Below are 23738 nucleotides of genomic sequence, written 5' to 3'. Positions count from 1 at the left end.
TCCCAACCTACTGAGGCAAGAGCACCACCTCTAGGCCACAGCAACTGGGCTTTGGGAAAGGTTGACTCCAAGCATTGAAATAACAAATCTCACACCCACATATAAATGTACCAACTGTTGATTTCTTGCATTGTAATAAAGAGCAAGGTGACTTATCTTATTAATTGCAATGCTGCCTCTATTATAATAGTTTCTCCATTCCATTTAGCTTTCCATTTCTTTGTCTTTGTTCAGCAATTAGACTAATATCTCTCATCTAATTCATCTTGGAAGTTACTTTGGTGTTGTGTTACTTTACAAATGGTAAGACCACACAGTCTGGGCTCTGCTAACACATTATGTTGTATTATGTATAATGTACGATTAGACAAATGTAAATATTAACATTACATAACATACATGTGGCTGTTGTAATTACAACATGCCATCTAAAAATCTTTATTGGACAAAACAGTTTTGCTCAAATGAAAAAAAGTTATTTATTTTTAAAGTTTCTCATAATTTATTCTTCTTAAATTATATCTGATAAAAGCTTTAATACTTTATAAATACCTGTAAAGAAAATATAATGTTCATTTTCTTTGACATAAAACATTTTTGTCTTTCATTTTACATTTTCACAAACACATACTGGCACCAAGAAAAGACTTAATCAAAATAAATTAGCACTCTTAGGATTTGGTATAGGTTGGAAATATTCACATTATTAGAATTTGCACAAGATTAATTTAGATTTCATTTAATCTTAGCTACAATATGGATACTGACTGTAAACAACAAATAAAGTATAATTCATGTGTATAAAAGAGCATGACAATAATATACTGTACTAACAACTGCTATTATTGAATGGCAACTATAATAATGCTGTTCCCTCTAGACAGAGATTTGTAAACTTCACAGGTTAAGTTAGAAATGAGAATTCAAATCCTGACTGGGTCCACACATTGTATTAAATTGTGTATTTTAAGGATGTTTGGAATTGGAACCACATATCATAAAACTAAATAAAAGACATATGTATGAATCCAGCTGAAGTGATATGTGCAATATACCTTTCCCTTTTTACTATTTAATAAAGGAAATGCCCTATAATTTTTTGTGTGTTTCTCATAAAATCATAGCCTGGAAGGTACCTTGCAAGTCCTCTAGTTCAACCTCTTCTTATGGAAAGAATTCTTATATTACACCAGACAAATGATTGTTTGACCTTGTTTGAAGACTTCCAGGATCAGAGGCAAGTTAACTATTCTCTCAGTCAGGATATTCCTCCTAATTTTAAATATCTTTCTCTAGAAAACTTTGTTTCTGGTCCTGTCCTTTATCATTGTGGAGAATAAAACCACACCCTCTTCTGATAGCTTCGTATGAGCACATCTTGAATTCTATTCGTGCTTTCCATTTAGATTATCCTCTCTCTGAACTTTCTGCTCCTCTTTTTGTAAATACAGAATAATGGTGAAAAATGAATGAAATGAAATTTTCAGCATAAAAATAATAGTATGTTTAAATTAAGAGGGAAAGGGATAATTATAACTCTTATTATAATTCTCTTCAATAGAATTAATCAAATTCATAAAAAAGACATTCCCAAAATATCAAAATGTTTAAACCCCCCCCCCCAAGATTTTTGCCTTCCCTGTAAGGAATCACTAGCAACAAGTAAGAAGTCTGTCCGATTTCATGCTGCTGTCATTTCCATCATGCTGGATCATTTAAACCAGGGATCTCCAACCCTGGCAACTTTAACCCTTGTGGACTTCAACTCCCAGAATCCCCCAGCCAGCCAAAAAGAACAAAATGAAGAGGTGCCATATTTGGTGAGATTTTGGTGAGATTTACCAAACAAAGGGGAAATTTATATATATATTTCCATATACACTGCTCAAAAAAATAAAGGGAACACAACACAATATAACTCCAAGTAAATCAAATTTCTGTGAAATCAAACTATCCACTTAGGAAGCAACACTGACTTACAATCAATTTCACATGCTGTTGTGCACATTCAACTTTGTACAGAACAATGTATTCAACGAGAATACAGTGATACCTTGTCTTACAAACTTAATTGGTTCCGGGACGAGGTTCTTAAGGTGAAAAGTTTGTAAGACGAAACAATGTTTCCCATAGGAATCAATGAAAAGCGATTAATGCGTGCAAGCCCAAAACTCACCCCTTTTGCCAGCCGAAGCACCCGTTTTTGCACTGCTGGGATTCCCCTGAGGCTCCCCTCCATGGGAAACCCCACCTCTGGACCTCTGTGTTTTTGCAATGCTGCGATTTCACTGAGGCTCCCCTAGCTGGGAAAACCCCACCTCTGAACTTCCGTTGCCAGCGAAGTGCCCGTTTTTGCACTGCTGGGATTCCCCTGAGGCTCCCCTCCATGGGAAACCCCACCTCTGGACCTCTGTGTTTTTGCAATGCTGCGATTTCACTGAGGCTCCCCTAGCTGGGAAAACCCCACCTCTGAACTTCCGTTGCCAGCGAAGTGCCCGTTTTTGCACTGCTGGGATTCCCCTGCTGGGATTCCCTTGCAGCATCACAAAACACGGAAGTCTGGAGGTGGGGTTTCCCATGGAGGGGAGCCTCAGGGGAATCCCAGCAGCACAAAAATGTGTGCTTCGCTAGCAACGGAAGTCCGGAGGTGGGGCATCCCAGCAGCAGCGGTGGGTGTGTAAGGTGAAAATAGTTTGTAAGAAGAGGCAAAAAAATCTTAAACCCCGGGTTTGTATCTCAACATATTTTCCAAATTTCCTTCTGCCTGAAATACTATTGATTGCACATTTAGATTGAGCCCCTTTCAATCTCTTCTGAGCTACCTTTTAAATGTATTATATACCTAAAACATGGATGTGGCTTTCTAGCACTATGCTTTTTGCTCAGGGATGATAATAGAAAGACAGACAAGTCTCCTAGTATCTCCAAACAACGTTACATTTTGAGATAGGCCAGTGGAAATAAAATCTAAAGTATTTGTAGTTTGTACAGAGGGATAATAAACACAACTGTTGCAAAGAATTTATGCTATTTCCTAGAGATATGATTTTACTCGTTTCTGAAGGAGGCTGCCTATCTGAAAGGATTGTTGATTGCTTTGAATAAATAGGTTGTCATTTCTTATCTAACAAGCTTTTTGCTTTCCTCATTCTTTATGCTATTGTTAGATACAGAATAATACCAATTGTATTCATGGAAAGATGACAATTAGTCTGAAATTAGGAGTGCATTGCAGATGTGAATATTTCCAACCTAATGTTTCTGCCAAGAACTCTTTTTTTAATTTTCCTCATTTAGAATATCAATCAAAGCTTGAAGTAGTCTGTCATCCCTGTGTTTATATGATTTTGAATTGTAAAAAAGGTCAACATAGTCACTATATAGAGACTCCTCTGAGTCTCTCAGCTGGGGACCTTGGTTTAGTTTCTCGAGAGCTTGATAGAAATGTTCATATGGAATATCTGTGTTTTCATTTAGCATCTTCTTTGGTAGATGATTCCCAACCAGCTGACTATGGAATGCATTTTGCAGTAGACGGAGCATTGCAGCAGAAGGAACCACATCTTGGTTTTGCTGTTTGCTTCCTCTCACTTTGTATCTGTCACTCAGGTTTTCTTGCATGGTGTGGTCCTGAAAGATAGATATTGAGTGTACCAAACATCGGGAAATATTGATTATTGTCAAAAGTATATCACATTTTTTTCTGCGAATGCTGTTTGAACCGTACGTACTGAGAACAAAATTACAGAATTCTATCTTTGTGGTGCTAGACATGTGTAGCTAGTTATTTGTCTTTGAGACTCAGCTCACTTAAGATGCTATAGAGACCTGTGGAGAAATTTTGCAATGGCTTGAGGAATTAGCTTATTTAGGAAGTTTATGTACTAATTCTAAACGAATTAGAATATAAGGAGTTATTTTGAACCATATTATTATTATTATTATTATTATTATTATTATTATTATTATTATTTAGATTTGTATGCCGCTCTTCTCCGAAAACTCGGGGCGGCTCACAGAATAAATATAGAAACAAAGTGTACAAAACAAATCTAATACTGTACATTTTAAAAACTACAGCTTAAAACCCTATATTACTCAATCAGACAATCCAGTCACACCATGCATCACATTTATTGGTCAAGGGGGCAAGATATAATTGCCCCAGGCCTGGCGACATATGTGAGTCTTAAGACTCTTGTGGAAGGCAAGGAGGGTGGGGGCAGTACGAATCTCTGGGGGAGCTGATTCCAGAGGGCTGGGACCCCCACAGAGAAGGCTCTTCCCCTAGGCCTCGCCAAATGACAATGTGTGGTTGATAGGACCTGGAGATGGCCAACTCTGTGGGACCTAACTGGCCTCTGGGATTTATGTGACAGAAGGCGGTCCCGTAAGTAATCTGGTCTGATGCCATGTAGAGCTTTGTAGGTCATTATCAACACTTTGAATTGTGTCCGGAAACCAATTGGCAACCAGTGCAGTCTGCGGAGTATTGGAGAGACATGGGAAGACATGGAGAGACATCTAGGAAGACCCATGACCACTCATGCAGCTGCATTCTGCACGATTTGAAATTTCCGAACACTCTTCAAAGGTAGCCCTTTGCATTTATTTATTTATTTTATTTATTAATTGGACTTATATGCTGCCTCTCTCCGGGGACTCAGGGCGGCTCACAACATTTTGATAAAAAGATACAATATAAAACATTTCTAAGCCAATTAATATAATAATTACTTTTAAAATTATCTTAAAATTAGTCATTTAAAAACCAACAATCACATTAATAACAAGTGACCAGATGAACAGCTAATAGGCAGGGAATTAGGTAATAACAATTTTTCCAGTGTTATTTCTCCAATTCCTTTTCCATCTAGTGCTTATGCACAATATATTGGCATCATACAAGGAATTTCTTGAACTATGACACCTAGCTATTGTTGTTATGCTAGTCTTTTATCAATTTGCCTTTAAAATCCATCTAATCAAATAGTCATGATCACATCTAATGTTGGGAAATACCAAACTCCCAGGAGGCAAAAGCAATATTGATTTAGATGGATTTTAAAGACTCGTGAATTTATCTTTAATATCCATCTAAATCAACATTGTTTTTCATGCTTTGCATGAAAGACTGGTCTTTATTAATTTAGAAGAAAAATAGTCTCACTTATTTCACATCTTATAAAGCACTTATAGATAGGAAAAGGCTAGATAGGTACCTCCACAGAGTCTAACATCTTTTCCACCCCTCTCCTATCATTTTGGACAGTGTTGTATGATGTATAGATGCGAGGTTGATTCATATGTTCAGGTCGCGTAGAAGTGCCATGCAGAATCAATTTCCAGTTCACAATCCTGCCTTCATTTTGTATTCTTTTAGACTGAGGAAAAGCGTAATTGTCAATCTTTTTGTTGTCCATAAGTTTAAGAGATAAAAATACAAGACTATGAAAAATGCTTATTTAATTTTAAACTATTTCAATTGGATGATATCTGTATACTCATATTGACAATCCATCTCTCCAAAATTAATAGAATATATAAATGTTTCTTAAAATAGCTACATATATAGTTACTTCTACTGAATGCATAGAGATCAAGCATCCATATTTTATTTAAAGGAGTAACAACCATTTGTAATAAAGGATGAGAGAGAAACTTATTCATTTTTTACTATCCCATTCACTTTCTTAATATATATGTAAATCAGAACAAATTAGTGTCTTCAAATATACAAATGTACAATATAGCTTACATCTCAAAAATCCATATACTGTATTTAAAAAACATCTACTATATATTCTATGGTAAAGTATGTACAATTATTTTCAGATAACATATTAAAAATTGGATATAATGTACATTTTGAGATCCATACAAATATTTATGCACAAATGACATGACCATAGGTTGGGTTTTTTTTAAAAAAAATTGAGCAAAATGAAATGTATAAATCATCTCAGTTCTATCTTGGAAGCTTCTCTATTCATTTCTATCTAAATTGAGTTATTGGTGATGAGCCTATAGTAACATTCCTAAAGTATTTTAATTGTTATGCAACTTACAATTTGCCCATTTGGTGTTTCAGGAGACAAATGTGATTTAAATTTTTTAAAAAAATCATAATTAGTATATTTTTTAAATAGGCCATAAAAGTACCAGTTCACCTAAAAACTGTTTTAAAAATTTAAGGATAATTTTGATTCCTTATAAGCAGTGAATCTTAGTAAAAGTTCCACTGGTGGAAGTGATTAGTTAACTCATTGGAACAGGAATGGCTTTTTTACAGCAGTAAGATGCCATGCATTCAAAAACGTTGCTTTCTCTATTTGCCAGTTTACATTGAAATGCTATCTCTTTTGGCTTTTTAAGTCATCAGGTATTCTGTTTTTAAATAAGTGAATAAATAATTTTTCCCTAATGATAATTTATTTTTTGCATTATTCTATATGATCACTAATACAAATACTCCCACCCACCAGTGATCAACTAATTAGATATTTTTCATTGTTGAGTTTTTGTTATCAACACATTTATTTGGACCCTTTAAAAATAATCAGTTCAAACATTTTAAATCAAATTAGAGTTAAACATTTGTTCAAAGCTAACATCATGAAAAAGACATTTTGATTCTTGTGTTTAATTTCTCAACAAAATATTTAAAGCCATTAGCCACAAGAATTATATCTGCTAGTTGACAAAAGCTGAACTATTCAGTATAAATTATCATTCAAATAAATTCACTTTTTGCCCCTAATATAAATACCAGATAATTACTGCAAAATATAGTTACAGTTGGCCTTATTCTAAGAATACCAATCCACAACTGCAGTTCTTGAAGATCTCAAGCAGTATTAATATTTTTCAAAGCTAAGTCTCTAGTCCCTTCTGAGGTATCAAGGAAAAGGTAAAAAAAAGACTTCTGTTTAATCAGAAGAAGGAACTATCACATAATTTCAGTGTCTAGCTTTAGTTGTGAAACATTTGATGATTTATTCATTGTTAATCTTATTCTATGCCTATTTCATCAACAGCTCTGTATGTTGTTATTTTTCTTTTTGTGGGAAACTAGTCTTATAATTTAATACCAAGGGAGTAGGGGAAAATAGTTAGTAGAAACTTTTCACCTCGAAATTAAAGGCCATATTTCAGAAAAAAAGGAAGGCAGGAAGGCAGGAAGGCAGGAAGGCAGGAAGGCAGGAAGGCAGGAAGGCAGGAAGGCAGGAAGGCAGGAAGGCAGGAAGGCAGGAAGGCAGGAAGGCAGGAAGGCAGGAAGGCAGGAAGGCAGGAAGGCAGGAAGGAAAGTGTTCTGGTTTCAGGCTCATACAGATAATAATTGGAATAAATGATTGCTCAATTCATCTCATTGTAAAAACACATCTTCTTTATTTCTCCTTTATTCTCTCATTAATACACCAACTTTGCACGCAGTGTTTTTTTTCCTCATCTTCTATCTTTAGCAATTAAGTAGATTAGCATGGTAGTAAAATAACAACATTCCACAAGTCATTCTAAAATTTATGGGCTAATCAGTGCTAGCCAGGAGTCATAAAAATCAGGTAGTGAATCACATATTGTTGGCTTATGCTCAGGAGCGTGTCCTGGACGCCTCCATCTTGGGATTGCAAGATTGAATGAAATCAGCTTCTCTTCCGTTCACACCCGGATGTGAGGTAACTGATTAACCAGTTCCTCACCTTCTAATATTTCTTCCCTAACACTTGTTCCCTTCTTTTCTGAAAGTGTCTGAAGTAAGGGTTAATCCCTCTCAGATCCTACTCACTAGATCCTGAATACATGTCTACATCATTTGTCTCCCCCTCTGAACTAACCTCCCTTTCTATCTGTAAATCAGGCCTTTCTGCCAATTCAAAATCGTTCTCCACTTCGGAATCTGAATAATCCTCAGGCTGAATGGGAGTATACACAACAGAAGGAAGGAAGGAAGGAAGGAAGGAAGGAAGGAAGGAAGGAAGGAAGGAAGAATAGATTTTCAACAAAAGCACCATTATTATTTGAGAAGAAAATACAAAAGTAGGAACATGATATACTTGACCTTCAGTAGTCGAACACAGATGCACCTACATCTGTTGAAGCTGCAGAAAAATTATATATAACCTATATACTGTATATTTAGTTGAGCAAATCATGATTAGTAATATTGTTTTGCTATATCTTACTTTAAGTTTGCATCCACGCATATAATTTTTCATACTCACTGTATCAATTATTTTTAAAATCCATGTTCCTGTTGGATCCTCACCCCATGTGTGAACTGACATAAAATCCCAGTCCTTAAAACCATAGGGTGATTTATCTCTTTGCCGTTCAGCCAGTAAGACTGTTTTGGTCCCTGTAGAAAAAAGTGACATTCCAGTATGGGATAATATAAAATTCAACTTCAGGCAATAGACACATCTCCTGTATCCTCAGAATCATATTTGTGTCCCCACTGCTGCCATCTTCACAATATTGAGCATTCACCATGAACCAGACAGAAATCTCTCTAACTGACCAATAATACAGTGCTGTCCAACAACAGCCACCTCTCTGTTCAGTTTAGGAAGCCTGAGAAAAAGGTGGCAAGGTATTGATTCTTGAGTTTCAGATGAGCCAGAAGTCAATCAGCTCAGCTGCAGAAAAAGTACTAAAAACATAAGCACACACAACAGCATGAGATTGAACCCAGATCAATGCGAAACAGGGGCTGTAAAGGCCCATAGATAAATCCCAGATAGATAATCTTGTGTACTTAGCAATAAGAAAATTTATATCCCTTTATATTGAAGAAATTATGGGATCAGTTTCAAATTAATAGAAGTATCAAAACTTGAGAAGTGAATCTATTTGTATAGGATTTTATGCATGTAGGTTTCCATGGAAGTTGTATTATAATATATATCTATTATATTTCTATGAACATAGGGTATTAAGCCAAGGCTTCATCTTCATATATCTATGCTTAATACATAAATTTTGATAGGGTAGATGAGTTGGCTTGCTACTATGCCTCATGACTTCTTTCAACATATGGATTGGGGTTCATAAAACATAAAATGAGCTAGTATTTGTAGGTGTGGAATATGACATATCAAGCTGCTAAGATGTTCACTGTATGCCCAGACCAGTGGCAGGTTGCACTGACTTGCATAAAAATGCGCTTTGTGCGCATTGTCCTGATTCCACATGCGCGGAAGCAAAAGATTACTGAAATCTCATCCCCACATGAGATTTTGCTTCTGCGCATGCACAGGAAACACCCCCCCCCAAAAATTAAGAAAAAAAAGTTTGTGCCACCTGATGGACCGGCAAAGATGGCACTGGAGCAGTCATATGTAAATTGTGCAACCTGGTGACCGCTACCAGAATGGAGTCTCCTAGTGCAGCGATAGGAACACACTTCTGGTCCAGAGAAGGGGAAAAAAAAGAGATTGCCAGGAGCACAATATACAATGATACCCCACCTCCGGACTTCAGGGGAATCCCAGCGCTTCAGCTGGTCACGGAAGTCCGGAGGTGAGGTTTCCCAGTGAGGGCAGCCTCAGGGGAATCCCAGCGCTTCGGCTGGTCACGGAAGTCCGGAGGTGAGGTTTCCCAGTGAGGGCAGCCTCAGGGGAATCCCAGCACTTTGGCTGGCAACAGAAGTCCGGAGGCGGGGATTCCCAGCGGTGCAAGGCAAAAGGGGTGACTTTTGGGATGGGGTTACATGCATTATTTCCTTTTGCATTGATTTGTATGGGGAAAATTGCTTCGTCTTACGAACTTTTCATCTTATGAACCTGGTCACGGAACAAATTAATTTCACAAGACGAGGTATCACTGTATATGAAAAATTACTCTTTTTACCATGCACCATTCTAACTTTAACAGAGAACAAAACCAAAATGCCATAATATATGGCTTGCAATGAAATTAAGAATGCTGTCTTATTCTAACAAGCTAAACAATAATAGCTCGATATGTAAGTCTGCATTCAGTGTGCCTTCCATAAGAGAGATGCATAGTTTTGTTAGAAGTACTTTACACTAACAGTATTGGCAGTGGTATTTTAGGAGTGTACTAAATCAAACTGCATGGAGACCAATTTAATAAGATCAATAAAAATATGTCAAATTATGGAATTTTCTATCACCCAATAAAATAAGACCATCTGATTAGGCTTATTAAAAGATGAAACAAATCCCAGGGAAGAAGGATACTGTATTAAGCTCTCTTCTGAAATGCTGTTGCTTTCACTTTAAACCCCAGCAAATATGCATGATTTGGCTAGATAATGCAAACGAAGTGCATGGTTTAGATAGAATCAGTTGCTATTTGAATGACTCCAGCTCTATGGAACTAACCCCCCCCCCCCCAAATATCTGTACTGCTCCCACCCTGCTGGCCTTCTCAAAGGCTACAAAGACCTGGCTTTGCCGGCAGGCCTGGGGGCCATTAATAATAATAATAATAATAATAATAATAATAATAATAATAATAATAATAATAATAACAACAACAACAACAACAAACAACAACTATCATCATCATCATCATTATTTAAATTTGTATGCCGCCCTTCTCCGAAGACTCGGGGCGGCTCCCAGAATACATTACTTGTACACAGAAAGATGAATTATACATCTTTCATGGCCAAATTGTATTGAATAATATGTATGTTTTGATTGGATTGCTGAATTGTGGGTTTTAACTGGGGTTATTGTTTTAATTTGTACCTACTTCTTTTTATTGTTAACTGTACTTTTTTGTATTGTTTGTAAGATGCCCTGAATCCTTTGGGATTGGGTGGCATAGAAATCAAATGAACAAATGAATGAATGAATGAATGAATGAATGAGTGAATGAATGAATAAATAAATAAATAAATAAAATTCAAAATGTTCTCATGAATACAGTATATGCATACACATGTACATATTGTACAATGTACATATACATATATATATATATATATATATATATATATATATATATATATATATATTTGTTTTCGTAAATTTTCACGGGTATATGTATGTAGATTGTTCTGAGTTCGGGTTTTGCCCTGTGTAAACATGCAAAATATTACACAGGGCAAAACCCGAACTCAGAACAATCTACATATATATATATATGTACATACATATATGTACCTATATACATATTGTACAATACATACTGTACATATACATACATGTACAATGTTTGTGTGTGCGCATGTGAGTGTGTGTCTGTGTAATTTCAAGATATTTTTTTCTTTGTTTCCATTCTAATTTATTGGCAAATATTCCATTTTTCTATGTACCCTTTATTTTTGTATCTGTAGAAAAATATTTCAAAAAAGTATGCCACAGTTACTAGCTAGCTAGTACCGAAAGAGACAATCTTATGATCTTACCCGATGGGGAAGTCAGGGTCACGTGAAGGTCACCCCTGCGGGAATATTCAATTGTTGCTTCAAGCTGCACGTGCTCCAAGGTTTTAATGGCATTTTCTTGACCTTCACAAGCTGTGGTAGGAATTTCAATCGTAACTTCACCACTAGATTTTAATGACCTGGCAACATGATTAGAAACTTAATTTACTTCATGAAGTTCTGATGCAGTTTTAAAAATCTGCAAAGATGATTTATTTCTTTATTTCTCATATATAAGAACTGTCCATCTCCCTCACAGAGGGACTCTGGATGGCATACAATGACACATTAAAAGCATTAAAAAACAGCAAAGCTTTGGTTTTGTAAAGAAGTTTTGCTTAATTTTTTTTAAAAAAATGAAGCTGCTTTAACTAAGACAGAAGTTCTTCAAAGTAATTTTAAATTCGCATATAGCTCTGGAGTGCTATTCATGTTTATTGAGGAAAAATACGAAGACAGTTTACTGTTGCAGGGAAACACTGCTCAAAACAAATATAGATGGTAGTGGGTCCCAGCAGAAGACTAATTAGGCTATCATATTTATATTTACATGCTACCTGTTGCTTCGGTAGATTGAATCCGGTTCCTTTTGTATGCAAAATGTATCATTCCCACTCATTCCCTTTCCTATTCTTGCTTTTTTCCATGGAACTGTTGCTATTTCAGGATGGTCTATAAGCAGTGATGGGCTACCATAATTTTTACTACCACACTGTGGGCGAGGCTTGTGCATTTTTTTTTCAACATCTTTCAGGGCAAATTGCATGCTCTGGGGTGGAGCTCCAAATTTTGCTAAAGGAACTGCGTTCCTGACTGTTCCAGTAGGAGCCCATCACTGTCTATAAGGCTTTTTACTGCACAACTATATCTATCTATCTATCTATCTATCTATCTATCTATCTATCTATCTATCTATCTATCTATCTATCTATCTATCTATCTATCTATTGGATTTGTATGCCGCCCCTCTCCGTGGATTTGGGGCAGCTAACAACAGTGATAAAAACAGAATATAAAAATCCAATACTAAAACAGCTAAAAACCCTTGTTATATAGTAGAAGCACTGCCAGATGGAAGCAGTCAACTGAGGACAGTTGAAAAAAATGATATATAGGAAGGCTACAAGTTTCCATGTTTCTGGATCAGAGTTCATCTAAAAACTAAACCAAAATACCAAAGTATCAGCTCTCACCTTGGCTGAAAGTCATTGTCTTTAACTATGCATTCTTTCTTCTCTGGCACCCCTTTCCAGCTTTTGGGATCAGCCAAATCTACCAGTGCTTTAGCATTGAGTAATCCAAATCCAAAGCGACTGTTCACCATCAGCCCAGCTCCGTTCTTCTTCCATCCTGGATTGTTGGCCAGTGGATCGAATTCAGATGTCCAGACGACCAAATGTTGAACATCCCTCCAGGTTAGATTCGGACTGTTGCAAACAAAATAATAGTCAATTTTGATCTTAAGGGATTGGAGTCTTGGCTCATAAGCCAGCATTTTAATAGGTACAGAATACTTTTCAAACACACCAATGATTCAGTTAGCGCATAAGTGCTCAGTTAAGAAACCCTGGTAATCAGCATCTCTACTGAATTTCCAACAGTATTTTCTTTTTAATGTCATGAAAGATTCATACTAAAATGCAGAAAACTACTTAGAGATAAAGGAACTCTGTTCTTTGCTGGGAAAATAGATCAGCTAATCAGGTTACCTTATTATACAATATTTATTATTCTATTCTGTTTGAGTGGACCTTAGTGATCCCTGAACATGTTTGTTTTTTGAAGATATTTCATTACACAAAGTAGATAACATCACTGGGGTAGTAACATCATCACTAGCACTGCTGATGCTACCAATTTGGGTAATGAAACATCTGCAAGAAAAAAAAAACAAATTCAGAGAATAGTAAGGGCACTTAATTTCAATCTGAGTTACAAATATTCTCATTTATTGATTCTATTCTATTTATCATTGGGTTATATGTGTTTTATCATTGTGCCCCAAACTCGACTGCAGCAAATATGACTTTAGTAACCGAGTAGTTGATACATGGAACTCACTACCTGACTCTGTAGTATTATCTCCTAATGCCAAACTTTACCCTTAGACTATTGAGTGTTGACCTCACCCAATTCCTAAGAGGTCAGTAAGCGGTGTGCATAAGTGCACCAGCATGCCTATTGTCCCCTGTCCTAATGTTTCTTTCTTACTAGTATCATGTATATAAACATTCTTGTATCTTGGTATACTGCCAATATGCACTTGACTAAACAAACAATCAAACAAACAAACAAACAAACAAACAAACAAATATTTGTTCTCTACTATCTTCTGTCTAGTGGTTTTTCTGATTCTTGTCTTCAAGCCCCAGTGGTGACATGCTTTTGAGTGATAGCATGGGTGAACAGTGTGGTCAGGTGGTAGAGAAAGCAAGTAGAATGCTTGGCTGCATAGATAGAGAGATAACAAGCAGGAAGGGGGAGATTGTGATCCCTCTGTATAGACCGCTGGTGAGACCACATTTGGAATACTGTGTTCAGTTCTGGAGACCTCACCTACAAAAAGATATTGACAAAATTGATCGAGTCCAAAAACGGGCTACAAAAATGGTGGAAGGTCTTAAGCATAAAACTTATCAGGAAAGACTTAATGAACTCAATATATGTAACTCAATATATGTAGTCTGGAGGACAGAAGGGAAAGTGGGGACATGATCGAAATATTTAAATATATTAAAGGGCTAAGTAAGGTTCAGGAGGGAAGAGTTTTTAATAGGAAAGTGAACACAAGAACAAGGGGGCACAATCTGAGGTTAGTTGGGGGAAAGATCGGAAGCAACATGAGAAAATATTATTTTACTGAAAGAGTAGTAGATGCTTGGAACAAACTTCCGGCAGATGTGGTTGGTAAATCCACAGTAACTGAATTTAAACATGCCTGAGATAAACATATATCCAGTCTTTGGAGAGGGGCGGCATACAAATCTAAATAATAAATAAATAAATAAATAAATAAATCCTAAGATAAAATACAGCAAATAGTATAAGGGCAGACTAGATGGACCATGAGGTCTTTTTCTGCCATCAATCTTCTATGTTTCTATGTTTCTATTGGTTCTATCCAGCTTGCAGAAGCTGGTAGCCATAGCTATTCACATTTTGGCAAACCGGTAGCTGCAGCAGGAGGAGGCTCTGCCCACCTGCTAAGCATCACCAGGACCATGATTTTTACCCATTGCACATGCGCAAAAAAACAGAGCTTAACTACTAATGAGAATAAAATCTTATCACCGCTGGGTTATTTGTTTTGCATCCAGTATAGAGCTGATACACCACTAGAATTTTGCTCTCCTTACAGCCCCATTTATCCAAAATCACTTCACCGTTGAATGGCAGAGTAGGGAATGGGATCAGCGCCTACCCTATTCCCGGAAAGCCACCTTCATCTCTTTACCTGGGATAAACTCCCTTCAACCCAGCAGGGATTTCCTCCCTGTCAATATTATCCTTTCTCCTGAAGCAAGCTTGTCCTTATGCAAGTTGCTTGGGGGAGGCTTACTCAGAGACGTAAAGCCAACGTAAAAAACAAAAAAAAAATTATGTAAAGCCGTCGCCAGAGAAAGGGTGCAAAAGAGCTGTAGCTCTGCAATATGGCTTGGGTGTGCATCCCGAAAGAGCAAGGAGAGAGCGAGTCACTCCCTTGCCTAACTAGATCTTTGGATCCCCTTTCTTGATTTGGCAACTGGTGCACAGGGAAAAGCCCTGCGTAAGTTCCGGGAGTGCCTTCTCCACCCAGCCCAGTCGCCTTCAGTGCTGCCGCTGCTGCAGCTTTAAGGGACTGCAACCATCCACCTGGCAGATACCGTCAAGCCTCGCAAAAGAGCAGGATGTTGTTAATTTGTAACCAAACCACAGAGAGGAAATATGGGTCAATTTCCTCTAAACATTATTATTTATTTATTTATTTATTTGTTTATTTGTTTGTTTGTTTGTTTATTTATTTATTTATTTGTTCGTTCATTCCAATACACAATGAGGGTTTTAGTGGGTATATATAAATATACACATAATAAAATACATGATGAAGGTTATAGAGGAGATACTCATAGTAAAATATATCTAAGAAAGAATAGAAGAGAAGCTATAGGAATAGAACATATCAATGAAAGAATAGAAGAAGAGATATAGGAATAGAAGAAAGGTATAGGAGACATAGGAGAGCAATAGGACAGGGGACGGAAGGCACTCTAGTGCACTTGTACTCGCCCCTTACTGACCTCTTAGAAATCTGGATAGGTCAACCGTAGATAATCTAAGGGTAAAGTGTTGGGGGTTTGGGGATGACACTATGGAGTCCGCTAATGAGTTCCACGCTTCGACAACTCAGTTACTGAAGTCATATTTTTTACAGTCATGTTTGGAGCGGTTAATATTAAGTTTAAATCTGTTGTGTGCTCTTGTGTTGTTGTGGTTGAAGCTGAAGTAGTCGCCGACAGGCAGGACGTTGCAGCATATGATCTTCTGGGCAATATGCTAAATATGATCTTGCTTAAGGCGTCTTAGTTCTAAGCTTTCTAGGCCCAGGATTGAAAGTCTAGTCTCGTGGTGCATTCTGTTTCAAGTGGAGGAGTGAAGGGCTCTTCTGGTGAAGTATCTTTGGACATTTTCAAGGGTGTTAATGTCTGAGATGCGATATGGGTTCCAAACAGAAGAGCTGTATTCGAGGATGGGTCTGGCGAATGTTTTGCAAGCTCTAGTAAGTAGTGTGAGATTGCCAGAGCAGAAGCTACATAGGATTAGGTTTACAACTTGAAGCCTTCTTGGCTATGTTGTTGCAGTGGGCTTTGACACTTAGATCTTTTGTTGTTAGTATACCGAGGTCTTTAACCGAGTGGGGATTATCTGTGATAATTTGATTATTCAGTTCGTATTTGGAGTTCAGATTCTTTTTCCCAATGTGTAGGACAGAGCATTTGCTAGTTCCACCTTTGCCATTCCCACATCTTTGGAGTGTCTGCACCTGCACCGGGTTCAACCCAGTGAGCTGGTGGCTTTCTTTTTGCCTTGGCTGCTCCGTGCACACTTCTCCCCTCACTGTTTGAACCCCAAGTCCAGATCCTCCACTCCCCTTTTCATTGATGTCTGCTAGGCTGGGGTGTGGACTGCTTTACACTTTGTAAGCAAACGGGTAGTACCTTTCCCGATTACTATAAAATAGCACATTTTATTTTTTTAAAAAGCAGAAATTCAAATTGGGTAGTTGGAAAAGCTGTTTCCAAACTTCTGATTTTTAAAAAAAGCTGGCCAGGCCCATCCAGTTACATGACCCCACCAAGCCATGCCCACTAAGCCAGGGGTGGGCTATCCCCCGGATGGGGGAAAGAATGCAGCGGGGTAGCAAAAATGGAGCTCCACCCCAGAGCACCCAATTTGCACTGAAAGATATTGAAAGAAAATGCAGGGCGTCCTGCATAAGCCACACCCACAGTGTGGTAGTAAAATTTTTGATAGTCCTTCACTGATCAATGCCATTGTCTTTGAGCAATTGCAGCCACTCTTGCAGTTAGGGGTGCAAGAGAGGGCACCAAGGCTACATGGTCTGGGGCCTCACATTGCCTGTTGTCAGTTGAAGCCATAATGTGATTTGTTTACTTTCGGTTAATACATTGTGGAAACTAAGCCATTGTGACCTATACCCATATACTGTGGCTTATGACATATACCCATAAGCCACAGTTAAGCAAACCACAAGTTAGCATGGATTGTGAATCCAAATTACCTCTGCTCTGCTTGCCATTTCACTATGAGATAGAATCAAATGGCAGACCAAGAGATTTAATAGAAAGATATTATGTGATCTGCTCCAAACATGTAAATATTTATAGGTTTCCTCAGCAATGAACTAAACCATGGGAACCCAATGCCTCATATTGCTTAACACCCTTGTTTATTATGATGCCTCAAACTCAATATTTTGGGCCAGCAGAATTGCATAGCTTTCTGCAAGGAATATCATAGGGTTTTTTTTTTACAATGCACATCAATTTTATTTGTGGTCCCTCTAGTCTACATATCCAAGAAGAAAAATTAACTTCAAATTTTGAGGTCTGTTTCAATGTACAGTATTTTGTTATTCTGCCGCAGATGTTTATGCTGGCAATATGGGAAAGGTCAGTGGCTTGTGATGTGAATTAAATCAAAGTTTTGATCATTCCTAAGCAAGAAGTAGTTTAAGACTTACTTTGATTCTAGGGCTAGAGCAAAAATCCCAGCAGCTAAAGGAGCAGATGCAGAGGTCCCCGTGTGCGTAGCTGTGCATTCATTGTGTAGATCCGCACTTATCTGAAGAAAATAAAAATCATATAAAGGGTTAATTTTGGCCATGCACAAAAGCATACTTCTCTGTGGATTTCTTAGAACATGTTGTTCGCTTCCAGATATTAAAAACTCTCCCCATCTATTTTGCCTACAATATTTTAGTTAAAACAGCTCATTTTCAATGGACATAATGCTATATAAAGGCACTTAAGTTACTGGGAAATCCTAGTAAGATAAAAAGAAGTGTTTCAGAATTACTGCAGAATCATACAATGGATCACTGTAAAATGATTGCCAGATTAAAAATCACACAGGAGTTAATAGCAGACACTTTTCTTTCCCTTCTCCTCAGTCTAACAATGCACAGCACTTTTAATTTGGAGAATGAAAGAGATGGTTTATTAGAAAATGAAGGGTTTTGCTTGGAAGAAGTGCCTCATATTTCTGCCTGCAAAATCGCAAAATGTGGAAGTACAGTCTTAAAATGTACAGTAATAGGATCTAGAGACCTTAGATCAGTGATAATAATAATAATAATATAAGGAGAAGGGCGGCATAAAAATCGAATGAATAAATAATTTATTAGATTTGTATGCTGCCCCTCTCCAAAGACTCGGGGCGGATCACAACATAATACACAATGTACAAATCCAATATTAAAAACAGAATAAAACCCTTATTATAAAAAATTAATCATACAATCCAAGCAAACAATACATAAATTGTAGTAGCTAAGGGGCATGTGAACTTCCCCATGCCTGGCGACATAGGTGAGTTTTTAGGAGCTTGCAAAAGGCAAGGAGAGTGGGGGCAGTTCTAATCTCCAGGGGGAGTTGATTCCAGAGGGCCGGGGCCGACATAGAGAAGGCTCTTTCCCTTGGTCCCGCCAGATGGCATTACTTAGTCAACAGGAAAGGCCAACTCTGTGGGACCTAATCGGTCGCTGGGATTCGTGCGGCAGAAGGCGGTACTGAAGGTATTCTGGTCCGATGCCATATAGGGCTTAAAGGTCATAACCAACACTTTGAATTGTCCCTGGAAACTGATCGACAACCAGTGCAGGCCACGGAGTGTTGATGAAACATGGGCATATCTGGGGAAGCCCATAATAGCTCTCGCAGCCGCAGCTGCATGATCTGAAGTTTCCAAACACTTTTCAAAGGTAGCCCCATGTAGAGACCGTTACAGTAGTAATTACAGATGATGAGCCTTTTTTCCCTCAGGTGCCAAAAGAGTGCACATGCATGCTATTGTATATTATATATATATATTAGATTTGTATGCTGCCCCTCTCCATTGTGCATGCACAAATGCCCACACCCATAATTCAATGCCTTGGGAGGGCAAAAACAGCTTCCCCTGCCCCTTGGAGGCCCTCTGGAGGTTGGAAATGGCCTGTTTCCCAACTTCTGGTGGGCCCAGTAGGCTCGTGTTTCTCCCTTCCTAGGCTCCAAGGGCTTCCCTGGAGCCAGGGGAGACTAAAAACGCCCTTCCCCATATCCCTGGAGGCTCTCTAGAAGCCAAAAACATGGTTACTTTCCATATTATTATCTCCCCTGTCCTTTCATAAATCCAGGCAATTGTTTTGCATTTCCCAAAGTATCTGGCTCTTCCAAAGTTTCTATTTTTCATTCTTGGCACTGAAGGCAAATTCAACCCAAGTTTTGTTTTCTCCGGAGATAGAGACAGCCCTTTGCCAATTAGTTTTGTAGGCAAGAAATATGGAACCCCATTTGGACAAAAGGTGATTATGTATTATTTCAGCAATATGGTGCGCTTTTGATGACTTTTTCAGGCAAATCTTTACAACTTGAATTAAAAAATCCTGCAGCTCTTGTCCCAAAATACCTCCCAATGTCACCAGTCACCAGCCACATTTTTCCCAGGAGCTTACTTAAAAAATGAAGTTGAATCCTGAATAAAAGGGCCACTCTATCTGAATTATGATCGTTAGAGCATTAAGACTAATTTCCATGATTTTACCTTCCCTGCTCTACAGATTGTTTTGTGGCTGCTGCCCTTCCCCCAATGTTGGTTAAATCTGGTAAAAACCACCTACAATTTTCTGGTCAGAATAGTCCCCGCTGCTGTACGCTGTGGCCAGTGTTGAGGAGCATTTCTCTGCATACCAAGGCGAATGGCCTTGCTGTGAAGCACTGCTGATGGAGATTGTGTAGATGCTGTCTGTGTAACCATCACAGTCGCAGTTATCTCCTTGGCGGCCACCGTTCCCGGAAGCCCAGACAAAAAGGGAACCTTTCCCTTTTCTTCCCTAAAGGAAATGAAAGAAAAGAGGTGATTATTGTGAGTAAAGATGTGTGCACTTTCCTCCAGATGTAATTTTCATGCTCATTTTATTAATAATTTATTTATTTTGTTTATTCGATTTTTTAATGCCGCCCTTCTCCTTAGACTCAGGGCGGTTTACAACATGTTAGCAGTTAGCACTTTTTAACAGAGCCAGTATATTTCTCCCACAATCCGTGTCCTCATTTTACCCATCTCGGAAAGATGGAAGGCTGAGTCAACCTTGAACTGCAATTCTAGCTGTCAGATTTAGTGGCCTGCAGTACTGCACTATCCACTGAGTCACCTTGGCTCATATAATAAGCCTTAACATGAGAATCTTGGTGGGAAAAGCAGCCTAATAAACTGCTGCTGGGGGTTCTTTGGCCCAGAAACATCCTGAAGGGACGGTGAAGAAGGAGAGGCATCTTGGAAAACCCAGAGGAGCAGGCAAGCACCTCAGGCAGTCAGAGACAGCTCTTGGATTGGTGGCGGGGGCATTGGCCATTATTAATGAACACTGCAAAGCCGGGCCAACCTGGAGCAAATTTAAGTGCAGGAGCGGAGAATGGATAAAGTGCTGTAACTGGGTGAGAAAGAGACCAACTCACAGGTAAAAGACCATATTACATTCGGGACCATCTCCTGCCTCACATATCCCAGCAGCTGGGCTGGTCCCACAGAGTTGGCCTTCTCCAGGTCCCATCAGCCAAGAAATGCCATCTGATGGGTCCTAGGGGAATGGCCTTTTCAGTGGTAGCCCTGGCCATTTGGAATCAACTCCTCCAGAGATTCGTACTGCTTCAACCCTCCCAGCCTTTCAAAAAGGTTTAAAAACACACCTCTGCCAGTAGGGGCTGTTGTGGGGCTGTTGAGTGCTGGCATTCTGCTCCGGCCGATAGCATGAGAATATGATTGTGATGGGACGACTGTGGTTGACTGGGATTTTTTTAATTCTAATGGATTTTAGATTAGATTTTATGTTTGGGTTTCTTACATGGGTGGGGTTTTTTGTATTTGCTTTTATCTTGTAAGCCGCCCTGAGTCCACAGGACAAGAGCGGCCTAGAAATCCAATCAATCAATCAATCAATCAATCACTTTCAATTTGAATTTTTAAAGAATTTCCCTAAGTTGAAATAGTGGCTAATTGGCACCTGGGAATTCTCAAAGGAGAGGGGGGGCAGATGAGACTAAAACTTTAAAGCCCAAATGTATCACTTTGGATACATAAATAAAAATTATAGAAAGAAGAAATTGATGAAAAATAAAACCCTTTGTTTTTGTGGATTAAAAGTAATTTTTGAATATTTTTGACAATCAGCTGGAAGCATATTGTGGATTGGAGAGTGCCATCTGCTGGTGAGTAGAAATATTTCAACAATTGTAACAATTTGTGGATTATAAAAGAGAAAATTCAAGATAAGAGGAACGCCTGAGAAATTTTAAGGAGTGTCTGCTTTGCACAGGCTGTCTGGCTTTGTTTTTGGATGGTGGCAGAAGATAAATAAACTCTGTAATTGTACAGTCTCTAAACTGGTAAAAATACAAATAGACATTGCGCACTCCAAAATGTAGAAGGAACTATTTTCAGGAACATGTTATAGGGTTCATGCTAATCCCTAACCCCACCCCACCCGATTATTATTATTTTATTATTTATTATTATTTATTAGATTTGTATGCCGCCCCTCTCCGAGGATTTGAAGGATGGCTACTTCAGATGTCCAAATACTTTTTTCTAAGTGAAGATTCAGGGTTCATTGCTTGGAGTAAAATTCAAAGCACTGATAAAAGTTTGCTTTTGTTTGAGATTTCCCCTTTCTAATACTTGGCATGCAAATATTATTATAGGAAGAATAATTCATGATCCATGAAGTCATACATTGAATGCAATACTTTAGAAGTTAAAGTGCTGTTATTTTCCTAGTGACAATGTGCTGATATTTAGACAATCTTTGAAACATAACTATATTCCCTAAGGAATGGGAGGAATTACAGAACAAATAAACAATAGCTGCACATTTGCTGCATTACAAATTAATATTCTGGGAAATACTAATATATATTTCATACGGTGCATCTATTCCATCACGAGACAATCATTTAATAAAGCACTAAATAATTAAATGGAGTGCTCACTATTTGTTGATAATTTCTTTTAAAAGGATTATTCCTAGTCTAAATGTATAGACCTCAGATATTCACAACTCTGTCCAAACCCAGCTAAGGCTTTGACTACAGTACTTATTTAATTTATGGCCATTTGCTGCATTGAATATAAAATATATGAAGCGATGATCTGCCAACCAAAGAAAATTAAAAGAATAGTAAGTAATATTGCTCAGAGGGAAGAGAAATGATTCTAGCACATCTTTGTATGCAACAGAAATAGTGATAATGCATTGTTTGTTTGTTTGTTTGTTTGTTTATTTATTTGTTTATTTGTTTATTTATTTGTTTATTTATTAGATTTGTATGCCGCCCCTCTCCATAGACTCGGGGCGGCTCACAACAACAATAAAACAATTCATGACAAATCTAATAATTGAAAAACATTAAAAAAAACCCGTTATTAAAGCAGATATACAGTAATACCTCATGATACGAACTTAATTGGTGCAAGGAGGAGGTTCGTAAGATGAAAGGTTCGTAATACGAAACATTGTTTCCCATAGGAAACAATGTAAAGTCAATTAATCCGTACAACCAAAAAAAACCCTGCAAAAAAATGGCTTTCGGCAACTGCCGGGAAGCCGCGCGGCTGTTTTAAAAGGTGACAGCTGGCCTGGGGGGCTTCCCAGCACCCCGCCCGAACCCGGGTTCGGGGTTTGGGGGGGTGCTGGCAAGCCCCCCAGGCCGGCTGCGACCTTTTAAAACACCCGCACCGCTTCGCAGCTGTCTCCTGAAGCCGAACGCTAAAGCTGAACTTCCGCGTTCGGCTTCGGGAGACAGCTGGGAAGCGGCACGGGTGTTTTAAAAGGTCGCAGCCAGCCTGGGGGGCTTGCCAGCACCCCCCTCGAACCTGGGTTCGGGGTTTGGGGGGTGCTGGCAAGCCCCCCAGGCCGGCTGCGACCTTTTAAAACACCCGCGCCGCTTCGCAGCTGTCTCCTGAAGCCGAACGCTAAAGCCGAACTTCTGCGTTCGGCTTCGGGAGACAGCTGGGAAGCGGCGCGGGTGTTTTAAAAGGTCGCAGCCGGCCTGGGGGGCTTCCCAGCAACCTCCCGAACTGAACCCGGGGTTCAGCAAAATTTTGCCTCTTCTTACGAACTTTGTTCGAGTTATGAACCGGCGTTCGGGAGGCTTCTGGGAAGCCCCGCCGCCCGGCTGTCACCTTTTAAAACAGCCGCGCGGCTTCCCAGCAGTCTCCGAACGCCGGTTCGTAACTCGAAAAAAGTTCGTAAGAATAGGCAAATTTTTTCTGAACCCCGGGTTCGTATCACGAGTTGTTCGTAAGACGAGGGGTTCGTATCTTGAGGTACCACTGTACACACAAACATACCATACATAAATTGTATAGGCCCGGGAGAGATGTCTCAATTCCCCCATGCCTGATGGCAGAGGTGGGTTTTAAGGACTTTACGAAAGGCAAGGAGGGTGGGGGCAGTTCTAATCTCGAGGGGGAGCTGGTTCCAGAGAGTCGGGGCCGCCACAGAGAAGGCTCTTCCCCTGGGACCCGCCAAATGACATTGTTTAGTCGACGGGACCCGGAGAAGGCCAACTCTGTGGGACCTAAT

General features: G+C 38.8%; 1 protein-coding gene across 2 annotated transcripts in view; it reads right to left on the bottom strand.

The window, feature by feature from the left end:
- Positions 1–454: 454 nt before the first annotated feature.
- The window catches only part of PCSK1 (proprotein convertase subtilisin/kexin type 1), a 47666-nt gene continuing 24382 nt past the window's right edge, over positions 455–23738 (bottom strand). For both annotated transcript variants that reach the window (XM_070743001.1, XM_070743002.1), the window contains 7 exons: positions 19776–19988; positions 17640–17740; positions 12592–12825; positions 11381–11538; positions 8223–8356; positions 5223–5384; positions 455–3630 (listed from right to left, as the gene is read on the bottom strand). In XM_070743001.1, the coding sequence (XP_070599102.1) occupies positions 3280–3630; positions 5223–5384; positions 8223–8356; positions 11381–11538; positions 12592–12825; positions 17640–17740; positions 19776–19988 (1353 nt within the window). In that variant the 3' untranslated portion in view covers positions 455–3279. The remainder of the gene's footprint in view (positions 3631–5222; positions 5385–8222; positions 8357–11380; positions 11539–12591; positions 12826–17639; positions 17741–19775; positions 19989–23738) is intronic.

Source organism: Erythrolamprus reginae, chromosome 2 (assembly GCF_031021105.1).
Source record: "Erythrolamprus reginae isolate rEryReg1 chromosome 2, rEryReg1.hap1, whole genome shotgun sequence".
Classification (NCBI taxonomy): domain Eukaryota; kingdom Metazoa; phylum Chordata; class Lepidosauria; order Squamata; family Dipsadidae; genus Erythrolamprus; species Erythrolamprus reginae.
The sequence above is the reverse complement of the archived record's forward strand: the minus strand, read 5'-3'. Positions and strand labels throughout refer to the sequence as shown.